The 27,146-nt window shown below is 40.4% G+C and overlaps 2 protein-coding genes across 21 annotated transcripts in view; both read right to left on the bottom strand.

Annotated features, from left to right (window-relative positions):
- Nucleotides 1-5,599: 5,599 nt before the first annotated feature.
- Nucleotides 5,600-9,253, bottom strand: LOC6636818 (purine nucleoside phosphorylase). 7 transcript variants are annotated; one of them, XM_015168201.3, is made up of 3 exons: nucleotides 8,823-9,253; nucleotides 6,906-6,980; nucleotides 5,600-6,582 (listed from the first exon to the last, which is right to left on the bottom strand). In XM_015168201.3, the coding sequence occupies exons 1-3, from the start codon at nucleotides 8,936-8,938 to the stop codon at nucleotides 5,727-5,729; spliced, it is 1,047 nt and encodes a 348-aa protein (XP_015023687.1). In that variant the 5' UTR covers nucleotides 8,939-9,253; the 3' UTR covers nucleotides 5,600-5,726. The 7 variants fall into 7 exon arrangements, with proteins under 7 accessions (XP_015023687.1, XP_015023691.1, XP_032291501.1 ...); XM_015168205.3 differs by having other exon boundaries at nucleotides 6,906-6,977; XM_032435610.1 differs by lacking the exon at nucleotides 8,823-9,253 and adding an exon at nucleotides 8,279-8,404 and having other exon boundaries at nucleotides 6,906-6,977.
- Nucleotides 9,254-14,447: 5,194 nt separating this feature from the next.
- The window catches only part of Spn (protein phosphatase 1 regulatory subunit spinophilin), a 43,886-nt gene continuing 31,187 nt past the window's right edge, over nucleotides 14,448-27,146 (bottom strand). For 5 of the 14 annotated variants that reach the window (XM_015168198.3, XM_015168199.3, XM_015168196.3 and 2 more), the window contains 11 exons: nucleotides 21,432-21,452; nucleotides 20,441-21,336; nucleotides 20,016-20,368; nucleotides 19,754-19,953; nucleotides 19,503-19,680; nucleotides 18,891-18,944; nucleotides 18,169-18,769; nucleotides 16,929-17,724; nucleotides 16,725-16,861; nucleotides 16,001-16,269; nucleotides 14,448-15,924 (listed from right to left, as the gene is read on the bottom strand). In XM_015168198.3, the coding sequence (XP_015023684.1) occupies nucleotides 15,658-15,924; nucleotides 16,001-16,269; nucleotides 16,725-16,861; nucleotides 16,929-17,724; nucleotides 18,169-18,769; nucleotides 18,891-18,944; nucleotides 19,503-19,680; nucleotides 19,754-19,953; nucleotides 20,016-20,368; nucleotides 20,441-21,336; nucleotides 21,432-21,452 (3,772 nt within the window). In that variant the 3' untranslated portion in view covers nucleotides 14,448-15,657. Of the gene's footprint in view, nucleotides 15,925-16,000; nucleotides 16,270-16,724; nucleotides 16,862-16,928; nucleotides 17,725-18,168; nucleotides 18,770-18,890; nucleotides 18,945-19,502; nucleotides 19,681-19,753; nucleotides 19,954-20,015; nucleotides 20,369-20,440; nucleotides 21,337-21,431; nucleotides 21,455-26,603; nucleotides 26,769-27,146 lie in introns of those variants that run through there. The other 9 variants (XM_070208602.1, XM_015168194.3, XM_015168200.3 and 6 more) reach the window with 9 other exon arrangements.

Raw genomic sequence — 27,146 nt, 5'->3', positions numbered from 1 at the left:
ATAACTCCGCGTGGAGATATGACGTTCCAAAACAACATAACTCCGCGTGGAGATATGACGTTCCAAAACGACATAACTCCGCGTGGAGATATGACGTTCCAAAACGACATAACTCCGCGTGGAGATATGACGTTCTAAAACGACATAGCTCCGCGCGGAGATATCACGTTCCAAAACGACATAACTCCGCGTGGAGATATGACGTTCCAAAACGACATAACTCCGCGTGGAGATATGACGTTCCAAAACGACATAACTCCGCGCGGAGATATGACGTTCCAAAACGACATAACTCCGCGTGGAGATATGACGTTCCAAAACAACATAACTCCGCGTGGAGATATGACGTTCTAAAACGACATAACTCCGCGCGGAGATATGACGTTCCAAAACAACATAACTCCGCGCGGAGATATGACGTTCCAAAACGATATAACTCCGCGCGGAGATATGACGTTCCAAAACGATATAACTCCGCGCGGAGATATGACGTTCCAAAACGACATAACTCCGCGTGGAGATATGACGTTCCAAAACGACATAACTCCGCTTGGAGATATGACGTTCCAAAACGAATTAACTCCGCCCGGAGATATGACGTTCCAAAACGACATAACTCCGCGTGGAGATATGATGTTCCAAAACGACATAACTCCGCTTGGAGATATGACGTTCCAAAACGACATAACTCCGCGCGGAGATATGACGTTCCAAAACGATATAACTCCGCGCGGAGATATGACGTTCCAAAACGATATAACTCCGCGCGGAAATATGACGTTCCAAAACGACATAACTCCGCTTGGAGATATGACGTTCCAAAACGACATAACTCCGCGTGGAGATATGACGTTCCAAAACGACATAGCTCCGCTTGGAGATATGACGTTCCAAAACGACATAACTCCGCGCGGAGATATGACGTTCCAAAACGATATAACTCCGCGCGAAGATATGACGTTCCAAAACGACATAACTCCGCGTGGAGATATGACGTTCCAAAACGACATAACTCCGCGTGGAGATATGACGTTCTAAAACGACATAACTCCGCGTGGAGATATGACGTTCTAAAACGACATAACTCCGCGCGGAGATATGACGTTCCAAAACGACATAACTCCGCGTGGAGATATGACGTTCCAAAACGACATAACTCCGCGTGGAGATATGACGTTCTAAAACGACATAACTCCGCGCGGAGATATGACTTTGCAAAACGACATAACTCCGCGTGGAGATATGACGTTCCAAAACGACATAGCTCCGCGTGGAGATATGACGTTCCAAAACGACATAACTCCGCGCGGAGATATGACGTTCCAAAACGACATAACTCCGCGTGGAGATATGACGTTCCAAAACGACATAACTCCGCGCGGAGATATGACGTTCCAAAACGACATAACTCCGCGTGGAGTTATGACGTTCCAAAACGACATAACTCCGCGTGGAGTTATGACGTTCCAAAACGACATAACTCCGCGCGGAGATATGATGTTCCAAAACGACATAACTCCGCGCGGAGATATGACGTTCCAAAACGACATAACTCCGCGTGGAGATATGACGTTCCAAAACGGCATAACTCCGCGTGGAGATATGACGTTCCAAAATGACATAACTCCGCGAGGAGATATGACGTTCCAAAATGACATAACTCCGCGCGGAGATATGACGTTCCAAAACGACATAACTCCGCGTGGAGATATGACGTTCCAAAACAACATAACTCCGCGCGGAGATATGATGTTCCAAAACGATATAACTCCGCGTGGAGATATGACGTTCCAAATCATCTCGATTTTTTTCTAAATCGAGGTCAGCGCGAAAATCGAAACTTTTTCGATGATTTATATAATATATATTCTGAATTGGGAAGATAGGGACTTAAGGTTGGCAAATGGACATCATGATCAGCAAGGATACGGGCGATTTACAGCCTTTAATCTCTAAAGAGAAAATTCTCTTTTCAATGAATTTTTTCTGACGCAAAAAAAATTGTACGTCGACCTTCTGTGCATTTCTGTTCGCCTGGTATTTGAGTGGAGTTTTAGGGCAAATTTGGGGCGTAGCCGCCGACCAGGGCGCCCCGTGAGGGTATGCAATGAATTTTTTCGGACGCAAAAAAATTGTACGTCGACCTTCTGTGCATTTCTGTTCGCCTGGTATTTTTGCAGATTTTAAGAAAAATCTCGGCAGCCAGCGGTTGCCAACAAACGCCCCTCACGGCTATGCAATAGGTTTCTGAAGACCGTTGATTTTTGAATTTTTAAATAAAAATATGCAACCTGTTGATTTTTGGATAATTTTATTAATTATTTCTTTTAAAATTATACAAAACGAGAATAAACTATACTTTTTGCTTATTTTAACTTAAAATAGTTATATCTGGCTTAATTTATGTCCGATCCTGGAAAAATTGGCTTTGTCAGTCGCGGAGGTCCTTAGAGCTCATTGTAATCCTTGCTTTATCAGTCTGAAAAGATAAAACACATTGAAATTAAACAAGTAAATAAATATATACAGACATTTTATTCAAGGAAAACAGGACATAACTCGGGCATGTCCTTACAGATTTTCAAAGGACATGGTGCGCGAGGATCGTATAGACCCCCTGCATCGAACTGCATCATAAAAATATGGGGTCATCTAAGAATCCCAGGACTTGTATTTTGACTTGTAAAATTTCAGCCGCGGAGCGCACGGAAATGACCCGAAAACACAAATCCTTAAATATCTCCGAAACTACCAGGACGGTCTTAGTGAAATTTGGCCAGGTGGAAGTCCTCGTCAATACAATTATTTTCAAATATGACTCGCCAGGATACGCAAGGATATGCTCGAGTTATGGCTTATTTTCTTCAAACAAAATCGTCCTTTAAACTTTTTTGTTTGAAGGACTTTCGTCCTTTGGATTGTATATTCTTCAATCGGATGGCGAGGACTAACTGCTGGCCAAAGGACATCCTTATAGTCCTTCAGATGGCAAAGTTAGCCCGGATATTTTCGACTTTGGTCAATTTTGCGACTAACCCCCTAGGATAAATTTCGATAAAATTTTTTGTCGAATTCTGAAAATCCTTGAATGCCAATCGATAGTCCCGCTCACCACGAGTTTAAAAAGGCATATCCTTCTGCTATCCTTAAGGATTTGGCCGAGCTATGACTAATTGAAAAATGTCCTTTTTAGAAAATTGGCCATATTACGGAAACGGAAAGGACGATTTTGTTGTCCTTTGGACAGTTAATGATCCTTGTTCATACGATTTGTTTAACAGAGGACTTGTCAGGATCCGCAAGAATTCGGCCGAGTTATGGCTTTATTAATTTACGAACGAATTTAACTCATATCTATACATAAATCTCCGATCGGAGATATGACGTTCCAAAACGATATAACTCCGCGCGGAGATATGACGTTCCAAAACGACATAACTCCGCGCGGAGATATGACGATCCAAAACGACATAGCTCCGCGTGGAGATATGATGTTCTAAAACGACATAACTCCGCGCGGAGATATGACGTTCCAAAACGACATAACTCCGCGTGGAGATATGACGTTCCAAAACGACATAACTCCGCACGGAGATATGACGTTCCAAAACGACATAACTCCGCGTGGAGATATGACGTTCCGAAACGACATAACTCCGCGCCGAGATATGACGTTCCAAAACGATATAACTCCGCGCGGAGATATGACGTTCCAAATCATCTCGATTTTTTTCTAAATCGAGGTCAGTGCGAAAATCGAAACTTTTTCGATGATTTTTTTTTAATATCTCGGGTAAGTAATGTCTGATTTTAAAATGTTATACCTCTACGGATCCCTACCATCAATTGGCATTCAAACAAATTAAACATCGATGAGTTCAAAAATATTAAAAACAAAAAAACCATTAGTTCGTAAAGTCAACCTTTTTGATGATATTTTGGAATATTTCTCTCAAATAATGTCCGGTTTTACAATTTCATACCATTTTTGACTCGTAAGGATCAGTTCTATCGATTGGCATAAAAAAAAAATCCAAAATTTTGACCGAAATCGACAAAATTGCAAGGGTAACATCACGATTGTTTTTCAAAATCGAGGTCGGTGCGAAAATCGAAATGTCGTTTTGGAACGTCAAACGACATAGCTCCGCGCGGAGATATGACGTTCCAAAACGACATAACTCCGCGTGGTGATATGACGTTCTAAAACGACATAGCTCCGCGCGGAGATATGACGTTCTAAAACGACATAACTCCGCGCGGAGATATGACATTCCAAAACGACATAACTCCGCGCGGTGATACGACGTTCCAAAACGACATAACTCCGCGCTGTGATATGACGTTCTAAAACGACATAACTCCGCGCGGAGATATGACATTCCAAAACGACATAACTCCGCGCGGTGATATGACGTTCCAAAACGACATAACTCCGCGTGGTGATATGACGTTCTAAAACGACATAACTCCGCGCGGAGATATGACATTCCAAAACGACATAACTCCGCGCGGTGATACGACGTTCCAAAACGACATAACTCCGCGCTGTGATATGACGTTCCAAAACGACATAACTCCGCGTGGTGATATGACGTTCTAAAACGACATAGCTCCGCGCGGAGATATGACGTTCTAAAACGACATAACTCCGCGCGGAGATATGACGTTCCAAAACGACATAACTCCGCGCGGTGATACGACGTTCCAAAACGACATAACTCCGCGCTGTGATATGACGTTCTAAAACGACATAACTCCGCGCGGAGATATGACATTCCAAAACGACATAACTCCGCGCGGTGATATGACGTTCCAAAACGACATAACTCCGCGCGGAGATATGACGTTCCAAAACGATATAACTCCGCGCGGAGATATGACGTTCCAAAACGATATAACTCCGCGCGGAGATATGACGTTCCAAAACGACATAACTCCGCGTGGAGATATGACGTTCTAAAACGACATAACTCCGCGCGGAGATATGACGTTCCAAAACGACATAACTCCGCGCAGAGATATGACGTTCCAAAACGATATAACTCCGCGCGGAGATATGACGTTCCAAATCATCTCGATTTTTTTCTAAATCGAGGTCAGTGCGAAAATCGAAACTTTTTCGATGATTTATATAATATATATTCTGAATTGGGAAGATAGGGACTTACGGTTGGCAAATGGACATCATGATCAGCAAGGATACGGCCGATTTACAGCCTTTAATCTCTAAAGAGAAAATTCTCTTTTCCGCAGCTCCTTGAAGGATTTTCGTCCTTTTTACTGCGTATTCTAAGTTGGCAGGACAAGGACTAAATGTTTTCCAAAGTATATCAAAATGGTCCTTAGGGTGGCCAATTAGAAACCATAAGGACGATTTTGATGTTCTTTGGGCAGATAGTAGTGCTTATCCAAACGTGGTTTTTGAATCGCCAGGAGAAAAACATCAAACAATATTTTTCTCGATCTTCTGGACATTTCTGTTTACATGGTATTTTGGTAGATTGGCAGAAATGCTTAATTTTAAAATGGACATTAAACGATCAACAAAATTGGATCCACCTGCTCGGAGGCCAGGCTTCAATCATTACGCATATGCTTATATCTTATTATCTATATTTTAGCTTATACTGTAAATTTTAAAACTTGAATTAGGGTTAAAAATAATTTTAAAATCAACCAGACGATCGCAGCTGCGAAGTTTCCTCGTTCAGGTGACTGCTGGTCTACGACCCTTTTTGGATTTCAGCTATAAGTCGGGAAACGAGCTCGCAGCATGCCTTCTGCCTGTTTTTGGCTACAGCCATGACTTCCTCGTGGTTGGCCTCGTCGTCCTTCTTGTCGCTGTACTCGATGGAACACTTGTTGGTTATTAAACTGAAAGCGAACACTTTCATATCACAGTGGCGAGCTGTAATGACCTCGTGCACCGTGGACATGCCCACTGCATCAACACCCATCATGCGGAGTGCCTTTAATTCGGCTATGGTCTCGTAGGTTGGTCCTCCAAGGCAAGAGTAAACACCAACATGTATATTTGACTCAATTCCCATTATTTTACTAATCTCAATCGCCTTGTTGATAAGGTCCCTATTATACGAGTTGACCAGAGCGGGAAAACGGGGCCCAAAGCGTGGATCGTTGGGTCCCTGCAGGGGAGAATTGCCAGCGAAGCCCAGCATGTTGACATGATCATGCATGAGCATAATGTCGCCAACCGCATACTTAGGATTTATACCGCCCGCCGCATTTGTAGCAAAAAGATACTCTACGCCACAGAGCTTCATCACGCGCACTGGCATAGAGCATTTGGCCAGGGGGTAGCCCTCGTAGAAATGAAAGCGCCCCTGCATGGCCATGACATTAGCGCCCTCCAGTGTACCGACGACTAGTCTGCCTGCATGTCCCTCGACTGTCGATACAGGGAAGTTTGGGATCTTTTCATACTCGAAGACCTTGGCATCCTGAATAATATCGGCAAGGGAGCCGAGCCCAGATCCGCAAATAATGCCAATCTTTGGTCTTATGCCTGAGCCCTTCACAATAAAGTCGGCGATCTCCTGAATGACCTCATAGGGATACCTGAAAATGTTATAAAAATAATATTAGAATGAAAAATATTTAATATGAATTATTATAGCCACAGGACAGTACATTAAAATATGTCTGTTTGGCACAGCGAGAGTCGGTGAATTAGAACGTCTTTTCAAGTTTGCATAAATCTTGTCGATAAAAATACAAATTAAAATAGCATTGATGGAATACAAGTTTGTGAAGTAAAACACGGTGTGATAGTGCAAGTACGCTAAGTACAATTACAAGAACGAATCTACGCCCGGGTGGTGCACAGACATACAGACAAACGAACTGGGACAAGCACAGCAAAAGTAACATAGTCTACAAACGTGTCTTCATTCATTACGCGCACAGCGCGAAACTCTTCGGGCGTAAGGGAGCATTGTATACGGTTGTCGCTCCTGCTGTAAATGTTTGAAAATTGTAGATTTTAATTGTAAATTTTGTTAAGATAATTAATTAAATTAAATAAATATAAAATGGTGTAAAATAAAGTGATTCACTTCCTCAAAGTCACCGCAAGTATTGTAATTGACGTCATATGACTATCTCCCAATCAAGCATTATCGCAAGTAATAATATACTGAAATCTAGAGAGGTGTCATCACCATTGTGAGGCGCTGGGTGAATATTGAATATACAAAAACGAGATCTACGAATCGGAGAGCAAGCATGTAAAATTTCAACAAGAAAATTATAATACCTAATTTGTTAGTTCGTTGAAGCTGAAATTGTTTAATAAAGATTTGAAACCGGCTATGCAAAACCGTCGAATATATTAGAATATCCAGGCTATATGTTCAAATGTTTCAGTTAATTATTTGGAATCATAGAAGTATAAAAGCTTTGCACCAACCAGTTTCAAAATAAATCCGAAAAGAAACGACACATGGCTTTATCAGCAGATGTCGATTTGTAACTACAAATTTGTTGCTTAGCTGTTTTATGCCTAAACGTATAAAAATAAATAATTCCAGATAAAGGCCTATGTCAAGATCGCGGAACACGCCCATTTTGGCTAGCCAATCATGAGCGACTAAGTAAACCTAGTTAACTGGGTCAACACGTTACATGCGCAATTGGCAAACAAACAAACACGCAAAGCGTGTTTATCAGCAGCTACATGAAGCTGGGGCTATAGTTGGGGATTCGACCGGATCGCCTGGGGCCATTAGCATTTCTTGGCATAAGAATTATCAGCGTCAAGTAGCTCTCGTAATCTCCCATACAGCTCAAAAATGACACGACGGCTTTTTTATGGAACATTTCGATTTAATGAGCGATCGAGCGCTACTCAAATTGATAACCCTACTGTGTATTCTGGAATGTCTTATACTTATGCTTGGCTTTAGCGACAATCTGTCAACTCCCAATATCAGCAGCAAGATCAAGGACAGTCCAATAGAATATATTTAAATATACAAAAGAAGAATATACACTTACAGCTGGCTCTGAGCTGTTGGCACTATAGTTGAATCAGCTGGATCATTAATAGCCGATTTATCACCAGCCTTGCCCCTAGGATTTGAGCAGCAATCGCGACTACACATTGTGAAAATTTAGATCGAAATAGATAGTTTTGTTTAAATTTTGCTAAGAAAATGCATGCTTACTGCTTACTCAAGCAAACGCAACTAGATGCCTGATTTAAAACTTAAAATCTTATCGAAGTTAATTTCTGCCCGTTCGTTCATAAACTTACAGCAAACTTTGAGGCGTGGGTACTATTATCTCGACATCAGTTTTGCCATTCTTCTTGTCGGCACAGGCAGTGCCCTTGGCATTGCTGGGACCACCCTTGCCCGAGCAGCAATCACGAGAGCACATTCTGCTGTTTACGAGTTTCTTGCTGTACAGAAACCAGATGGGCCGAGATATAGTCAAACTGAGAGTCATATACTTTTTGTTAAAATTTTATACCCAGTCCCGAACGGTTATGCCATGAAAAAACAATTTTGTATAATAGTCGCATTTATAAACGAACCAGGACACAAATAAGGCAAGGCCTACTAACTAGCACAAGGGCCGTAAACTAAATCGATACATATCGATTTTGGAAAATGGTGACTATGACAAGAAATAAATACCCACAACTATAATGACAAGAACTATAAAAAGCTATCAATTATTGTTCATTCTTGACGGCATGTAACTTAAATATCCAAGCGTTCTATTGTTTTTTTTTATTTATTGGTGTTTTTTTTTTTGGTTTTGTTTCGCCCCACAGCCTGGGGCTGGGAACTTACGTGTGGTTCTCCTGCGCGGTATATTCGGCGACCTTGTGTCCATTGCTGTGTCCGCTGCTGTTGTTGTGATTTCCATTGCTGGTGGCCACGTCGCCTTTGGAATTATAGCCAGTCATATTGTATTGCTCTTCCTTTCGAAGTTTGAGTTAATTGTCAATTGGAAAATGTTATATAACTTTGCACAGGTTGGGTTGTGTTCACAATAGTATGTAAATACCGAGATGAACTTTCACAATGGTTTAGCTTACTAATCAGTTCGCAGATTTGATAATAAACAAATCAAAGTTAATTTAAATCCAACAGACTGGAATTTCCTTTATAATCTCGTTATTGTTGCGATCCGCTTTTAAGTTCTCCTTTATGGTAATTACTTGTTTCGCGTTTCAATTTCTAGCTTTTCAGTTGCCTCCGCGAGTGTACTTTGATAATTGAGCCGCGTCGTCAGCGTTGTTTCCACTTTTAAACAGCAGGCAGGCAGCTGGCGTGTCGCTGACGTTGACGCTGACAGCGACGACGACGTCGATGTCGCAGCGCTGCGCTGCTTCTGTGTGCGACTCAGCCAGCGTTTATTGTTCAATATTCAATTTAGGATCCGAGCTGCGCTTATTGTTGTTGGCGTTTCATCGACGTCAGTTATACAAACCGGAATCGAAGCTCTTAACTGATTCAATTGAGCTAAATTTAATACATTTATAAAAAAAAAACAAAACACAAAATAAACTAAATTTTAAATTAAAATAAAAAATAGCTAAAACAGGCCTCCGATTTGATAACAAACACAATAAACGTAATTAATTTCCCGAAATTGCTTCCCTAATATCACCAATTAAAAGTTGCCCACATGTGTGTTGACTATTAGACAAAGATTGTGTTATCTAATGATAATATTAAATTGTATTACTTATTGCAACATTACAACAGTTTTAAATATTTTATTTTAAATATATTGTGAAACAGGAAAGTTAATTTCCTGATTGCAACCTTACTTAGGTAAGCCCAAAAAATTTTAAAAGGTCCAGGCTTTGTCAGAGCTTATTAAAAAAATTCGATAAGCTCAATACATATTGCGTGATTCTTAGTGTTTTTCAAAATTTTCAAACATGCCGCGCGTTGAATATTTTGTTGTTATTATTTTTGAGCTTATCAAAAGCTGTGCTTCATAACAAGGCGAATATTTTTACTGAATGCTCAAATCATCCGATTCGTTGATAAGCTTGAACAGTGAAAGCTCATATGTAAACGCAACTGCAATTTATATTACCTGGCAACAACTGTTAGCAAAATATTTTCACGTACATTTCTGACAAGCTTAGAAACCGTCTACCATTAAGAAAACTGCAATAATAATACAATTGCCATGACAAATACTGACTGAAATTTTCTGGCTTATCAGGCCCAGCTCGAGGGAGGTATACGTCAGCGAGATTAATATATTTTTATGCCCCAAGCGATTTACAACTCAAGTAAACAACTTTTTTTTGCTTTGTGCAGACCTCATTAGATTCAAGTAAATTTCTTGTAATAAAACGATGTATTCTGAAAAACTATGGCAATAACTATAATTTCTTTAAATAAATATTATTAACGTCAATTATACTATTATTTTTCCAGTTTTAAATTTTAATCAAAGAAATTGCTAATAAGTAAAAACAAATGAAAGCATATTTCAAACAGGTTCGCTTTGAATTTCCCGCACAAACTAAAATCTGATCTTTGAATAAGCAGTAGGTAGTCAGATGAGCATGGAAAATTTCCAGCTGATAAGAAAAAATTCCGTTCACATGGAATATTCAAGAACGGGGCTGTTTTATGATAAAGAAAACGAGAAAACTCGAAGAAAATTGTTGCGCATTTTTCTTGTTTTTGTTTGTTTTTTGTTACTGATGTAAAAAATCTTTTCACACGTCAGACATAGGCATAGTAACAAATGCAGACAGATAACAGCAGCTGATAAGAGAATCATGAGTTATCAATCATCTTTGACTGCCTCTAGATGAACATTTTTGGTCTTAAGTTTGACGTTTATATTATTTTCTGCTTTGGGTATAAATCGTTAGCTCATAAGCAAGACATACTTATATATTATATTATATTCAATTTTTAATGATTTTCAACTCTTTTGATTAAATATAGTTTTATTGGATACGATTTCTTTTTGTGCTTTAACTGTTTTTGCATTGATATTGCGAAATTGTTAAGCTCATTCATAGTTTAAATCAGAAATAAGTAAGAGGTTCTAGTCGGGTGCTCCCGACTAGGGGATACCATGAACCCTCTTCTTCCAACATCAAATGCATACATATATTCTATTTTAGAAGCTATATGTCAAGTTTGATGACTCTAGCTCTTCTTATTTACCAAAATTCCCCAAAAAACAGGATATCAATTTTTTCAATTGCTTGGAAACGGAGTAAGTTATCAAAGATCGGAAACAAACTCGATTTGCGCAGGCACTAGGAGCACATACATCTAAAATTTTAGTCTCTAGCTCTTATAGGTTCTGAGATTCTTGCGTTCATGCATACGGACGGAAGGACGGCAGGACAGACGGACATGGCTAGATCGTCTCGGCTATGATCAGCATCAAGAATATATATACTTTATGGGGTCGGAGATGCTTCCTTCTGCCTGTTACATACATTTGGATTTTGCACAAAAACAATATACCCTTATGCACATTTTTAATGGGTTCAGGGTATAATCATCGAAAAAGTTTCGATGTTTGCACCGACCTCTATTTTGAAAAAAAAAAATGTCGTTTTGGAACGTCATATCTCCGCGCGAAGCTATTACCCGAGATATTAAAAAAAAATCACCGAAAAAGTTTCGATGTTTGCACCGACCTCTATTTTGAAAAAAAAAAAAAAAACGTGATGATTTGGAAGGTCATATCTCCGCGCGGAGTTATGTCGTTCCAAAACGACATTTTTTTTTTTTCAAAATAGAGGTCGGTGCAAACATCGAAACTTTTTCGATGATTATACCCTGAACCCATTAAAAATGTGCATAAGGGTATATATATATATATAACGTCATATCGCCGCGCGAAGCTATTACCCGAGATATTAAAAAAAAATCATCGAAAAAGTTTCGATTTTCGCACCGACTTCGATTTTGAACACAAAACGTGAAAACCCCTTGCCATTTTGTAGATTTGGGTCAAAATTTTGGATTTCCTTTTTTTGATGCCAATCGATAGAACTCATCCTTACGAGTCAAAAATGGTAAAAAATTCCAAATTCGGACATTATTTGACGGAAATATTCCGAAAAATCATCAAAAAGGTTTACTTGACGAACGAATCGGTTTTTTGTCTATGTCGATTTGGGTCAAAATTTTGGATTTCCTTTTTTTGATGCCAATCGATAGAACTCATCCTTACGAGTCAAAAATGGTATAAAATTCCAAATTCGGACATTATTTGACGGAAATATTCCGAAAAATCATCAAAAAGGTTTACTTGACGAACGAATCGGTTTTTTGTCTACAACTTTTTTTTTAACAAAACGATGTTTAATTTGCTTGCATGATGGTAGGGATCCGTACGCATTCAAACATGTATATTATTTTAAAATCAGACATTATTTACCCGAAATATTAAAAAAAATCATCGAAAGAGTTTCGATTTTCGCACCGACCTCGATTTTGAAAAAAAAACGTGATGATTTGAAAGGTCATATCTCCGCGCAGAAGTATGTCGTTTTGGAAAATCATATATCCGCGCGGAGCTATTACCCCAGATATTAAAAAAAAAAATCATCGAAAAAGTTTCGATTTTCGCACCGACCTAGATTTTGACGCAAATATTTCAAAAAATCATCAAAAAGGTTGACTACGAACGAATCGTAGTTTTGTCAACAACATTTTTCAACCCATCGATGTTTAATTTGCTCGAATGCCAATTGATGATAGGGATCCGTACACTTTCAAAAAGGTATAACATTTTAAAATGAGACATTATTTACCCGAGATATTAAAAAAAAATCATCGAAAAAGTTTCGATTATCGCAAAAACCTCGATTTTGAAAAACAACATGATGATTTTATCGCGGGAGTTTTGTCGTTTTGGAACGTCATATCTCCGCGCGGAGTTATGTCGTTTTGGAACGTCATATCTCCGCGCGGAGTTATGTCGTTTTGGAACGTCATATCTCCGCGCGGAGTTATGTCGTTTTGGAACGTCATATCTCCGCGCGGAGTTATGTCGTTTTGGAACGTCATATCTCCGCGCGGAGTTATGTCGTTTTGGAACGTCATATCTCCGCGCGGAGTTATGTCGTTTTGGAACGTCATATCTCCGCGCGGAGTTATGTCGTTTTGGAACGTCATATCTCCGCGCAGAGTTATGTTGTTTTGGAACGTCATATCTCCGCGCGGAGTTATATCGTTTTGGAACGTCATATCTCCGCGCGGAGTTATGTCGTTTTGGAACGTCATATCTCCGCGCGGAGTTATGTCGTTTTGGAACGCCATATCTCCGGGCGGAGTTATGTCGTTTTGGAACGTCATATCTCCGGGCGGAGTTATGTCGTTTTGGAACGTCATATCTCCGCGCGGAGTTATGTCGTTTTGGAACGTCATATCTCCGCGCGGAGTTATGTCGTTTTGGAACGTCATATCTGCGCGCGGAGTTATGTCGTTTTGGAACGTCATATCTTCGCGCAAAGTTATGTTGTTTTGGAACGTCATATCTCCGCGCAGAGTTATGTTGTTTTGGAACGTCATATCTCCGCGCGGAGTTATGTCGTTTTGGAACGTCATATCTCCGCGCGGAGTTATGTCGTTTTGGAACGTCATATCTCCGCGCGGAGTTATGTCGTTTTGGAACGTCATATCTCCGCGCGGAGTTATGTCGTTTTGGAACGTCATATCTCCGCGCGGAGTTATGCCGTTTTGGAACGTCATATCTCCGCGCGGAGTTATGTCGTTTTGGAACGTCATATCTCCGCGCGGAGTTATGTCGTTTTAGAACGTCATATCTCCGCGCGGAGTTATGTCGTTTTGGAACGACATATCTCCGCGCGGAGTTATGTCGGTGTAGAACGTCATATCTCCGCGCGGAGTTATGTCGGTGTAGATCGTCATATCTCCGCGCGGAGTTATGTCGTTTTAGAACGTCATATCTCCGCGCGGAGTTATGTCGTTTTGGAGCGCCATATCTCCGCGCGGAGCTATTACCCGAAATATTACAAAAAAATCATCGAAAAAGTTTCGATTTTCGCACCGACCTAGATTTTGACGGAAATATTTCAAAAAATCATCAAAAAGGTTGACTACGAACGAATCGTATTTTTGTCAACAACATTTTTCAACCCATCGATGTTTAATTTGCTCGAATGCCAATTGATGATAGGGATCCGTACGCATTCAAAAAGGTATAACATTTTAAAATCAGACATTATTTACCCAGGGATTTAAAAAAAAATCATCGGAAAGTTTCGATTTTTAATAAAACAGCCGTGGTCTTATTTAAATGTGTTGCGTGATATTGGGAAGAAAATAACGGTAAGAAATTGTATTGAAAAATCGGATTAAGAATCCAATAAAAATAGACATTGAGCAAAAGCACGAGAGCGAAACAAATTTTAAATTAAACATTTAAACTAAGAATAACATTTCAATAAGTATTATGTTATACATATATTTTATATGTCAACAAGATGTATGTTACAAAAGTAAATGTAAAAATAAAGTGCAGTCACGCGAAAACATAAAGTTAGATATACGCAAGCACACACACATACATATAAAGGGGTAGGGTAAGATCTTTGCTCTCTATGTTTATCCTGACATGCTTGCGTGTCCGATGTTATGATTTTATTGATCTATTCACGATCGATTATCTTATCTGTCAACCACATTGATTATATCTTGAGACTTAAGTACTTAAGTGGCTTGCAAAACATTTTATTAAGCAAATACGATTAGTTTAGAAAACTTTGTCTTGGCAAATACAATGCAATTGCAGCGATTACAATATTGTAAGCTAGTCTTAAAATTGCACAAGGTTATAGAAAACAAAGAACCACAAGATATATTGTTTAATTATGGTTCTGTTGCCTTTTGCAATTAATTTAAATATTACATATATATATTTTTAGATATATTATTAGCATTTTTATGGTTAAACGTGTGTTTTTTTTTTATATTTTATTATTTTTTATATTTAGTTGAAGCAGCTGTTGAAGGTCGCTTCAAGTCTGTTCAGCTAATTCCTTAAATGTGCTACTCGTAAGACTTTTCGTGTTTCATTTTCAATTCAATTATTCCATGGGTTTTACTTCAAACTCATTTTTTATCGTTTTCCTTTGCTTTTAATTGCATAAAGTATTTCTCTCGTTTTCTATTAATAATTCATAAAAATCAGTCAGTCCAACGCTCTCTCTTGTTAGCTTTGTTTTCCTTCTCTGTGTTGGGTGTTGGTGTGTGCTTCAGCTTTGATTCGGATAATTTAAATTGCGATTTTCAACTTGTAGGGTTTAGATATAGATTGCCCAATTAAAGTAGCTTTCTATATAGGCATTTACCTTCCCTGACCACATCGTGCTTCCTTTTGATTAATAGAATAATTCATAAATACGTCTATGCTGCATTAGATTCAATAAGTTAAAATGTTGTACGTATTATAGATGTCTGTTGTACAAATAAAATACGTTTACTCTTATAAGTTATTTTATAAGATAAATAACTATGTAATACATAATATGTTAATGGTATATTTCTATAAATATATATTTAAACGCATTGGATGTGGTATGCATAGATCTTATGAGTCCTTAGTATGCATATATGGTTTGGTTTTTGGCTACTTTGTTGCTTAAAATCTAGAATTCAACTACTTTTTTTTGGCTGCCTTCTTTTCAGCCTTGCGTATGGCCTTTTCGCGTTCGCGACGCTCGCGTTCCATGTCCTTGCGCTCCTTTTCGATGCTGGCCTTCAGGTCCTTTAGTCGTTTTTTCAAACGATTTTTGTCATCACCGCAAACGCCCAAAGTTTTAAAGTCCTTCGAGTCAAGAGTAAGCAAAGCGCCGCCTTCCACGTTGTGTTCTTTGAAGACAGGTATATAGCGCTCCAGCTCAATGCCCATCAACCAGTGGCCCACCTGTGCAGTCCAATTTGTTGTTTATTTCGTTGATATATTTGACAAACCCTGTAGATTCTCTCGGTTATAAGTTTACCTGCTCCTTGGTCCATTCGTGCACGGGGCCTCCTTTATAATTGTAGCAGGCGACAGCCGCTTTTTTATCCGAAAAACTAGAACTAGAGCCGGACAGATCCAGGGTCCGGCTAGGCGAGTATCCGGGCGAGGAGCAGCCTGAAGACATGCTAGTCGGTGATGGCGGTCCGGTCACATGCGCTGATTGCTGTTGTTGATGCTGCTGAAAATGCTGCTGTTGCCAGGGCACTGTACCGGGCGGGGAGAGCGATTGCGGAACAACTTGTTTTACTTTAGAGGAATTACAGTGTTAATAGTTAGTCGAAGCAGCAAGAGAGCAAGGAAAAGAGAGGAGAGAAAAATATAAAGAATTGTGTTATTACTAATTTGATGTCATGTTGTATGCACCATATGAACAGAGTGACAGAAAGAGAGCGTGAATTATATGTATGGATATAACACGACGTGTACTAATTTAGTAATATTACTAAGGGATTCAGTAAATGGAATGGCACACGCATTAACGTTCAATACAACAGTATACAGTTGAGTACAACAGTAGTTGATCATATTAGCTTTGTATGTATAACAATATATTTATAATGTCTTTATGTGCACATGAATCGATGGCGCTTATGAAAGAAGTCTTTGATAACGGAGAGAGAATTTGAGTTAGTCTTTTAGAGGATTATCAACGATTCCTCGTTGAAACCGGTTGCAAGTCATTTGTTTTTTGAATAGTTCACCTTTTGGCTGTGCTTCATTGACCGCCTGGCGAATCTCGTTGATTAGCGTCTTGCAGTTAACCGCTGCGGCACTTTGGCTCTTGTTGATCTCTGTGTAATCATCGCTGGAGTGGCGCGAGGAGCCGTCTCCAAGACGTCTGCAAAATTCCGAACGTATAACATTTTGTTTAGCTGTGTGCTGTGTATGTGTGTGATGTCACCCACCTCTCACGATCGGACAGTGCTTGATTGAGCTGCTCAGTGAAAGTGGAGCCCGGCAGCTTGCTGCCATTGGGCGCAACACGACGCCGGCTCGGATACATCCAGTTCTCGCTTTGATCGTTCTCTGCTAACTTATCATTGGAGCCCACTATAGAGTCGTATGAGCTGTTGAGATCGCGATTGCTAGCACTGCCGCCACTGGCAGTGCCAAAGGTTGTCATGCTTCCGCGATGAAAGTCGTTCAATCCTCCCCCAGTCTCTGCCGGCGAGCCCACCGCATTCTTAAACAAACTGGTTGCCTGATGCTGTTGTTGCTGTTGCTTGCTGGGATCCTTGTGCACCTGAGCGTAGAGCTGATTGATTTGAGCTTCGCGTGCCGTGGACTGATTTGATGAACTGGAAGAAGCTGACGACGTCGAGTTAAGCAGTATGGCCGTTGTGGTCCCTACATGTCCATTGCCGGCTGCCACAATGCTGCTACCAATAGGCGTATTTGTCGCAGGTGGATGATTCTGCAGCAAGTTGTTCACGTTGGCCAGCAGGTGGGTGTTGCCATTGGATAGATTAATGCCATCATGACAGGAAGACACACTCGTAGCCAAATTGAGTGCACTCTGCTCCAATTCCACCTCCTCCTCACTGTCATCCAGAGTGCAATCCGAGCTACGGCTGTTGCTTCTGCTGCGCTTGCATAAATTGCCATTAAGCAGCAATTCGCTGGCTCCGTTGGCGTTGCTGTTACTACCATTAGATACGTTCGTCGAGGGCAGCTGGCGATTGGCTAGACCACCACGGGAGGCTTTTGTTTAGTTATTTTTAAATTCGATGATTTTTTTTATAGATTTTTTATTTATTTATTTTTTTTTGTTGCATTTTTGGCAGTTTATCAGATATTTAATAAATTTTGTTGTGTAGTATATGGTAGTGAGAAGGCGCAGCAGTGTGGGCGTGATAATTTTAAATCAAACGAACAAACAAATATGGAACGTACACGAACACGTGGAAGAGCAAAATCACAAACCAATCAAATTGAGCGGCAGCAAAAACGCGCACAATATACAAAGAGAAATAGGAGAGAGAAGTGAAAAGAATAATTACAAAACATTTAGCACACAGACAAAGCGTACAAATTTCATCGGAAAACGATACAAAACCAAAACATAACTTTTCACACACAACAAAAATCAAAATCAAATTAACGAAGTACTAGAAGCTGAAGAAAATTGCTGGCCCAGGTACTCACCCAGCTCGATCTTGGTTTTGTTGACAGAGTTGTCTAGCAGCTCGTGCTGCGGCACAGCCGCGTCCAGTTCGTCCTTTACGGGAACCTTGCGCTCCACGGTTGCCGTTTTGACGCAATCACCGTCTGGTGACAGATCTGAGATTTCCGTGTCGGATAACTCCGTTTCCAGCTTATGCAAGAGAGGCTTTGGAGGCGTCTTACGCATCATTTGGGGCGTTAACTTTAGCGTGGCGCTATCGTAGGGCAGTCCCACTGGAAAGCCAGCCTTTCGCTGCGTTTCTTGAAGTTCATGCTCCAGATTGATAACACGATCCTTGAGCTTTTTGACTAACGCATTATACTCAGTGTCCTTTTCCTGCAATAACTGCTGATAGAACTCCTCGCGATGGCACATATCCAGCTCACGCTGCTGATACTCGCGAACCAGCCTCTTTGCTTTGTTGTACTTTTTGTCCAGTGCCATATACTGCGCCTGCGACTGCTGCAGCATATTTTGAAGATTGGCCGCCTCCTTCTTAATGTTGCCCAGCTCACGCTCGCTTTGGCGCAGTCGTTCGCTCAGCAGTTCATTCTCATTGCCTGTTGTCTCGAGCTTAACCAACTATAGATGGAGGAGGAAATGGGAAAAGCATTAGTTTTAGTTTGACTTACTGCATTGTGGATTTTATGAGAAGATATGAGATTGATAACCAAACAATAAAATATAAAAATGTCCAACAAACCTTCCGTTTAAGATTTTGAATAATTTCTTCCTTAACCATGCAACCCATTTCGCTCTAAATAAAATATATAAAACAAAAACAACATAAATTATAAGCAAAACGGAGAACAATAAATATTTTTGGTGTAACGAAGTTTAAAAATCATTGGTGTTTTAATTAATCCCGCGGATTTAATAAATAGCTCAATTCGTTTGGCGTTTGAATGCTTGGCTGCAATATATTCAAAAGCAAAACTTTTCGCTTTATTTTTTTACTGATCGTTCATATTTTGGGCGATCTCTCCATACGGACGGTAAACAGATAAAAAAGAAGCAGCTATGTCAGAATGACAAGCTGTAAGACTAATTTGTATAGACTAAATATTCTCTTCAACAATTGACATTTAAATCAAAATATTATAAACATAAATATTAGGCGATATGAGGTCTAACTATGATTTGTTTTTCTTTAAGAGACGTTTTGTTTCTCATGACCAATTACCGCTTTATGCTGCGTTTTAATTTCCGCGTAGAAGAAACCAATTTTGAAATTCAGCAAAAGGAGAGAAAAAGAACACGATTTTAGCACAACTGCAGACAGAGCTTGGGTACAGGATTTGCTTACACTACATACCTCCTGTAGAAGACGCTTGAGCGACTCAACCTCCTGGGAGTGTGTAGCTTCGACCTCCATTGGATGTTCAACCTGTACGGGACTAGATGGTCCCTCACAGACACTTGAATTAGCTGAAACTGGCTGCGTCGAATCCTCGGAGTAGTCGAGCGTGCGACGCAGATACTCTTCTTGTTGACTGAGAAAGCAAAAGAAAAAGAAGCAAAGAATAACCGATTGAACAGGTCAGATTAATAGATTTGATGGATTACCGTTTAATGCGCTCCTCTTTTTCTCGATCAGCCTGCAGACTCAGCCGTATGAGTTGGGCAACCTCGGAGTTTTCGGGATCACGTTCGCGTCCGATTTGAAATTTGACTAAACCAGATGTATTGCGCAGCACCGAAGCTGCATAGGCTTGGGTAACGCCAACCAGGCTTTTACCGTCTACTTCGATTATCTGGTCGTTGACCTACAGACATAAAAAAAAACATACAAGTGTTATGGAAATTGTATAGGATTGATGTTACTTACTTGTATACGCCCGTCGCGTGCTGCGGCGCCGTTGTCTGTGATTGTTTTGACGAATATGCCAAGTTTTTCTAAGCCAGCGTCGGCGCCAACGCCCATGCCAATAATGCTGAGACCTAAACCCTCGGGACCTTTCATTAATTCAACAGGAAAGACGTGCATCTTTTCCACACGCTTCTCCAGCTCATATTCGGCCGACGCGGCCACCGGATCGACATCTTCATTGCGGCGATCGTAGTCTGTCACAGAGAATGTGGAATATACGTGTATGGGGCCGGAGCTGAAGCGGACCTTTGGATTCTTTCGTACTGTGATTGGAGGATAGGAGCAGTCGTCGTCGTCAAAGTCTAGCAGACCTTTTAGAATTTTCAAAGTGGCGAGCTTAGTGCATCGGTTAAAAAAATGTAGACCCAGCCTCCTCGACCTACCTGGCACTTCCATCCAAAAATTGCCATCCTCAAAATAATGCACGCCCGCCTCCACAAGAACCTCCTTGCTCCTTACTGGCGGGTATTCTGGTATATAATACTGACTGTCGTCCAACTCAGTAATACCAGTGCTCAAAACAGTCGAATTAGTTGCTTGCTCAATATCCGCCAACGAATATGTAGAGTTGTGCTTGCTGGAGATGATGCTGTCGTCGATGGTGGTCGTTTGATTGAACGTCGCATCCGACTGTGTGGACTCCACGGACACGATTGATTCGTGCAGTGACTCGCCGATTATATAGGTCTGATTTAAGTCGGAATGTTTTCCCTCGGTCCCTTCCGTGGCTTCGTAGCTATTCTGAAGTTCCGTTTGGCGTGTCGTTATGTTTACCAACAGATTCTCTAAACTACGCGTTGGTGCCTCGAGCACATCACGCAGCCACTCCGGCTCATCGTCGTCGTGCCGTGTAGTTGATACTGTTGCTGTCGATGGTGTTGTTGTGGTAGTCTCAATCTCTGTAGTATCCGCCTTTACGAATGTTGCATTCAAAGAAGCAGTTGTGGATACTGCATGTCCAATGCCAACAATGTCAACAGCTTCAACGTCATCCGAATCAAAGTCTTCTGCGACCTGCTGGTCCTCCTCTTCATCTGAACCATCCTCCTTCCCAACAGTCACAGGAGCACTTGAAATTTGAGTGTCCTGCTTAGTTTGGCAGACTTGGGCCGGGATTGTCACCTCCTTGGCCGCTGTAGACTCTTCGGTGAGATTCTTGATGGTAGTCGGAGATATTGCTGTGGCAACAACGGCAGCAACAGCCACGCCCACGTTGGGAGACACGTTGAGTATCTGCTCAACTTCTTTTGCCTGCTCGTCGGATAGCAACGACTGTTGTCTGTCAATTGAAAGCAATATTAAAAACTGACATTAATAATACGTCGGAGAACAGAGTGGAAAGGGATTACGTTATGCATTTTGGCCACTACGAACCTGATTTTGTTTTCCAAAATGCTACGGTATGAGATGCAAAAATACACATACAAAGCATACACATAGCAAAGTTTACATTGTAGGACAATGGACAAAAGCAAGAATAACGGTCAAATACGGAAATAAAATGCAAGATCAATACATAAAAGAAAGGGAAAGAATAATTTAAAATTATATATGAATGTAAGTTATAATATTTATTCGTACATGCAAATTAAAACTACAATTATATATTAAAAAAAAAAATGCCTTTTAAAAATAAAAAATATACTCATTTACTTTACATGGAACAAAGATTATGAAAACTGATCTGCATATTAATAACTGAAAGTGAGCGTGGCACGTATGACAAATCCGATTCGTCGAATGAATTCCAAGGCTCATCTAACCAAACCCACACACACACACACACTTGAAGCTGCTGTCGAGAACAATGGAGGTTTGTCCCAAAGCCAATTTGGCTTCACCAAGGCAAAGTCGACAATAGACACTTTGGAAAAAGTCGTCGGCATAGCAATAAACGCCATCCAAGGATTGAGATGGAAAAGCGGAACAAAGAAGTACTGCCTGATTGTCACTCTAGATGTGAAAAACGCCTTTAACACAGCCAGGTGGGACAAAATATATGACGCGCTATCAACATTCCGCGTCCCATATTACCTTCAGGAGATGATACGCAGCTACTTTAGAGAAAGACTGCTGCAATATGACACCGTAGATGGCCCCATTACACACCAAGTGTCCGCCGGGGTGCCCCAAGGCTCAGTTCTGGGACCCCTCCTCTGAAACATCATGTACGATGACATCCTCCGACTGGAACTTCCGATCGATACAAGTATCGTCGGCTTCGCGGACGATGTGGCCGTTGCAGTAGTCGGCAAGGAATTGAAGGATGTAGAGGAATCTTACAACCACAGTATTGATCGTGTGCACCAATGGCTGGCAGCAGCTGGACTTGAGCTGGGTGCCCATAAAACAGAAGCAACGTTAGTCAGCAGCCGGAAGAAGGTGGAAAGAGCGCACATAAGAGTCGGCAGCGCGGACATAGGATCAGCGAGGGCGTTAAAGTAGCTGAAAGTTATACTAGACACAAGGATGTCTTTCAGAGAGCACTTGGAGTACGATCACAAAAAGCAGCAGAGCCCTGTCGAGCGCTATCTAGGATTATGCTGAACACTCAAGGTCCAAAACAACAGAGACGCCGTCTTCTCATGACAGTAAACAAAGCAATAATATTGTACGCGTCCCCCATCTGGAACAGAGCAATGGCTGTTCCTAGCTACAACTGGAGCATATATTCGATATATTACCTAAGCGCTCTACGGGTCAGCCGCGCATTCCGGACGGTATCAGACGAAGCAGCGCTGGTTATCGCAGGGATGGTCCCGCTTAATGAGCTGGCAACATAAGCGGTAGTTTGCTACAGAGCTCTAAAAGGAATCAGCACAGCAAACTCGGTTCGCACAGCAGCAAAGATGCAAAGCATGGAACGATGGCAAGCACGTTGGGATCGCTCATCTAAATAACGCTGGACACATAGGCTTATCCCAAACTTGGAAGCCTGGATAAACCGCAAGTATGGAAACACTAATTTCTACTTAATACGCTCACACACCAAACACACACACATGCACAACCACTCGTTTGGTACTCATGTTGGTGTTGCTGCATGTTGTAAGTGCTTGTTTATGTTGTTGGTAATGAGGCAGGCTGCTACAGAAAATAACACGGAGCTCCGCACATGGAAGACAGGAGTTTTGTAATACTTGTTGGAACATCTTTTATTTCGTATATTTCGTATAATAATTATAATGCCAAATCAACTATGCATATCCACACAAACTCGTTCATTTCGGAACTTTGAAAACCTACAAACACCCAATAAAATCCAATTCAACAATAAATGAACTTAAATTAAAGAGGGCGTTATCGATTGAAGCATTCGACAGTAATTCAACAATTTTAAAGCTCAGAAGGTAGAAACGAACCCAATTAGCTTAGCATGAAAGTTATATACTTCAAATAAAAATAACGCGACTGGTAGTAATATCAGTGTAATATTTTACGGTTACGGTTAACAGTATAAGTTTTCATTTGGGTAGCGTATCATCTAAATTATTCTAATAAAAGACGAACCTGATAGTTCTAGAAAACAGGAGAGTTATCAAAAATTATTAGAGTAAACATTAAGAACTTTCACCTTTTCGTATTGTTACGGAATAGCTTAATGATTCAGCATTTGTAGTTGGCTGGCATATTTAATATGCCCAATAGAAAGTGTTTATTATTGTCAAATATTCGAATGTTCAGAAAGGTGAGAGTTGAGGGTAACTGTTAACCCGCAGTTAACATTGGTTGAATTCTTATAGTTGTAGTGGGGCAAAAGTGTTATTTCTTGTTGATGAATACTATTTGTTGCCCGCGGATTTGAGCAACACAATGCAGAGCAGAGCAGAGTGCGGCATTACTCAGGGGAAAAGCCTTACATAAGGACACACCTTAAAGTTAAACAAACAGCGTACGTGTGTCTAGGTATATATGCTTGGTTGAACAAGGTCAACTCTTGTTGATTTGTCATACGATTTTAATTCATTAAAAAACAATAGCACTAAAGGACGAACGTAGCTTTGTGCCATAAAAAAGCAGTGACAATAGCGGGAAACTAACAAAACTCCTTCAAGCTCACTCTCTCACTCACTGAGTAGACCTCACTCAATCTCTTAATCTGTCGCTGCTGCGTGGGGCTTTTCTATTGAGTGACATTACACAGAATGACGTCATAAATAAGACCAGCAGTCATTGTATTAAATATATAATAAAACAAGAGGTTCTAGTCGGGAGCTCCCGACTAGGGAATACCCTGAACCCTCTTATTTTAACATCAAATAAATGTAAAAAAAAAAAAGTTCACTTGATAGGATTCGAACCCGCAACTGACAGCAGTACTTGCTGTCGACTCTACTCAACAGCCAACTGACAGCAGTACTTGCTGTCGACTCTACTCAACAGCCACACCAGGAAAAAAAATTCTTTCCCCGGTGGGGCTCGAACTCGCGAAGGACCGCACCACTTGCTACGCCTCTACTTAGCAGCCACACCAGTAATTACTGGTAACAGGTTCTAGTCGGGAGCTCCCGACTAGGGGATACCCTGAACCCTCTTCTTCAAACATCAAATGCATATATATATTTTATTTTAAACGGACGGACGGACGGACAGACAGACGGACATGGCTAGATCGACTCGGCTATTGGTGCTGATCAAGAATATATATACTCTATGGGGTCGGGATGCTTCCTTCTGCCTGTTACATACATTTGGATTTTGCATAAATACAATATACCCTTATACCCATTTTTAATGGGTTCAGGGTATAAAAAGAATCATTTTTAATAGCTGTGATTAACTGATGCTAGTCAAGAGTACAATTTGAAAGATGAATTTGCTTGTTGTTGCCTTTTACAAACTTTTTCCAGTTTTACCATTATAGCCTTTTATATTTGGGAAGGCAGATAAATAAATTGCAAAATGTGAAGTGCTTAGCTAAATAAAACATTCAAGTGTACCTATTTTCATTAAGTTTCAGGCAATAAATGTGGCATCAGCTTCTCCTTCGCACGCAAATAAACAGAAAGTAATATTTAAACAAAGAACAGGGGGATAAGCGGGAATAAATCTGTTTTTAGGGAGCTGTTTATTATGCCAACCAATTTTACTTGTAGTTATTATATTCTTAATGGCATACAAAAAAATATTTTCTGATATTTTCTCCAGACCTACGCGAATATTTGGCAAAGAGAAAACTTACTTCGGCTGATATTTATAAAAAAAAGTTAATCCTTTCTTAATTTTATAAGTGCAATGGCTGAAGTGAAATGCAGCTCAAGTTTAAGTGTCCTATTACGTTTACAAGTTGTCTACAATTCGCCAGCAATAAGGCCTTAAAGTGAAATTGGGAACCCGCAACAATTTCGCCATGCGACGGGTGTCAAGGACAAACGCATTTGGTCCTCACAACTTGGCATATTGCCCAACTCGCTTTTTCACCAAACGAATAGTTCACAGATAAATGAGCAAATCTGTGGTTCTCTCACTATGGGCAGTGTTGGGCGACTTCTGGCCAAGGACAACATCTATAGTTCATGGGCCAAGCTGGGGACTTAAGTCGACGTCACATTATATTTCGGGCCAGTTATAAATTCTAAGTTAAGAGTTAAAGTTATGGCACTTTAGCCAGACCCCACTGCAGTGACAACCTCGAGGCGTATGTGTGATTTTTTGTGTAAATATAACTGCCAAATGGTACATTAGTTGGGTGCTCATTCAATCATTCAATACGTTAGAAATAACGAGAGAGACAACTGTTTGTTTTGAGCGTAGTGTTCGATTACAATCGACATCAATTTGCCCCCCTTAAAAAACAAGTCATATTCCTCTTTGTCCCTTGCAATAGCTTTTGTAGCCATTAAAGAGCAATTGCCCAAAGTAATTTGACTCAAATGCATTTATGGTTACAATGGATGGAATTGCCAGAGATTCGCAAAATTGTGAAAAAGAAAAAATAATAAAAATTATTTCCCATCACATTTTGCACCTACCCTAAGAAATATAATTTGAAATTTTTTTTCTATTGGACTTATCCTCACTTTAATTCGAGCCTTGTTTGCTAGTTTAATAGCCCGTAACCATACTATAAAATACAGCGAATGAGTTTCAATTAAACTTCGAAACGATTTAGATTAGCTTTGTTATGTTATTTTTTTCTAGTTCATGCCATGTTTCATGTTGTTTTTTCGTTCATGCACAATAAGTTAATTAAAACTACGCTGACACACGATAATGCCGATTGCCACAGAAATTTGAAACAACTGAAGGACCGCAACAGCAATGCGAGAGGCGAATGGATGGCTTTCTGGCGGCCATGTGATTGCTTTCTGGGAATTGCAGCAACAGGGTCTGTTTATGCTGCAAGCTGCACAGCTTGCGCTCAAAAACTGCAAACTCAAATCGAAAAGAGTCAAGGCAAAGCTTTCAGAGAATCGGACAAAATACGAGCGATAGCTTAACAGAAGAGAAGACGAGAGAGAGAGAGAGAGAGAGAAAGAGAAAGAGAGAGAGGGGGGGAAGAGTAAAGCGAAACTCAACTCATTCAATAGCTAACACAGAGTAAACTGAACTCAACTTGCTTTCCAATTCTCTCACGGGAGGTGCTCTTGAGTTGAATTTTTGAGACAAATTGAAAATGAGTAGCAAGGTTATGTACAGGCAGATGGAAGCAGCTCGGACAAATATTTGTCTAGTGAGTATTAAATATAAATACATACGTAAGTCTAGGAAACTTGTTTATACTACAATAGGTACTAATTTACATAGTAAAAATTGGTTATTTGATTGATAAAGGGCACTTACAGAAAATAATGCACCTTTCAGCTTAACATTTTTATCAGTAGCAGGTGCTAGGGCAGAAGCAGAATGAGGCCAAAAGTCGAAATAAATGACTGTTAAATTCTGCAAGCACTTCTGGACACCTGTGTCCAGACGTAGGCAACAGCTGCCACAATTGTATGCTACACCTGGGAACTTTAACTATTCCAAAATATAGATAGTTGAAACATTCATTGCGAACCAGACAGGCAAAGTGCAGTTTTTACACGACGTCATTAAACAAATTGGTGCATGGCCAGGACTTTTCTACGGTTATTGTTCAATGCTTAA

This window comes from Drosophila virilis, chromosome 3, assembly GCF_030788295.1.
Source record: "Drosophila virilis strain 15010-1051.87 chromosome 3, Dvir_AGI_RSII-ME, whole genome shotgun sequence".
Classification (NCBI taxonomy): domain Eukaryota; kingdom Metazoa; phylum Arthropoda; class Insecta; order Diptera; family Drosophilidae; genus Drosophila; species Drosophila virilis.
Note: the sequence above shows the minus strand (reverse complement) of the source record. Positions and strands in the feature narration are given on the sequence as shown.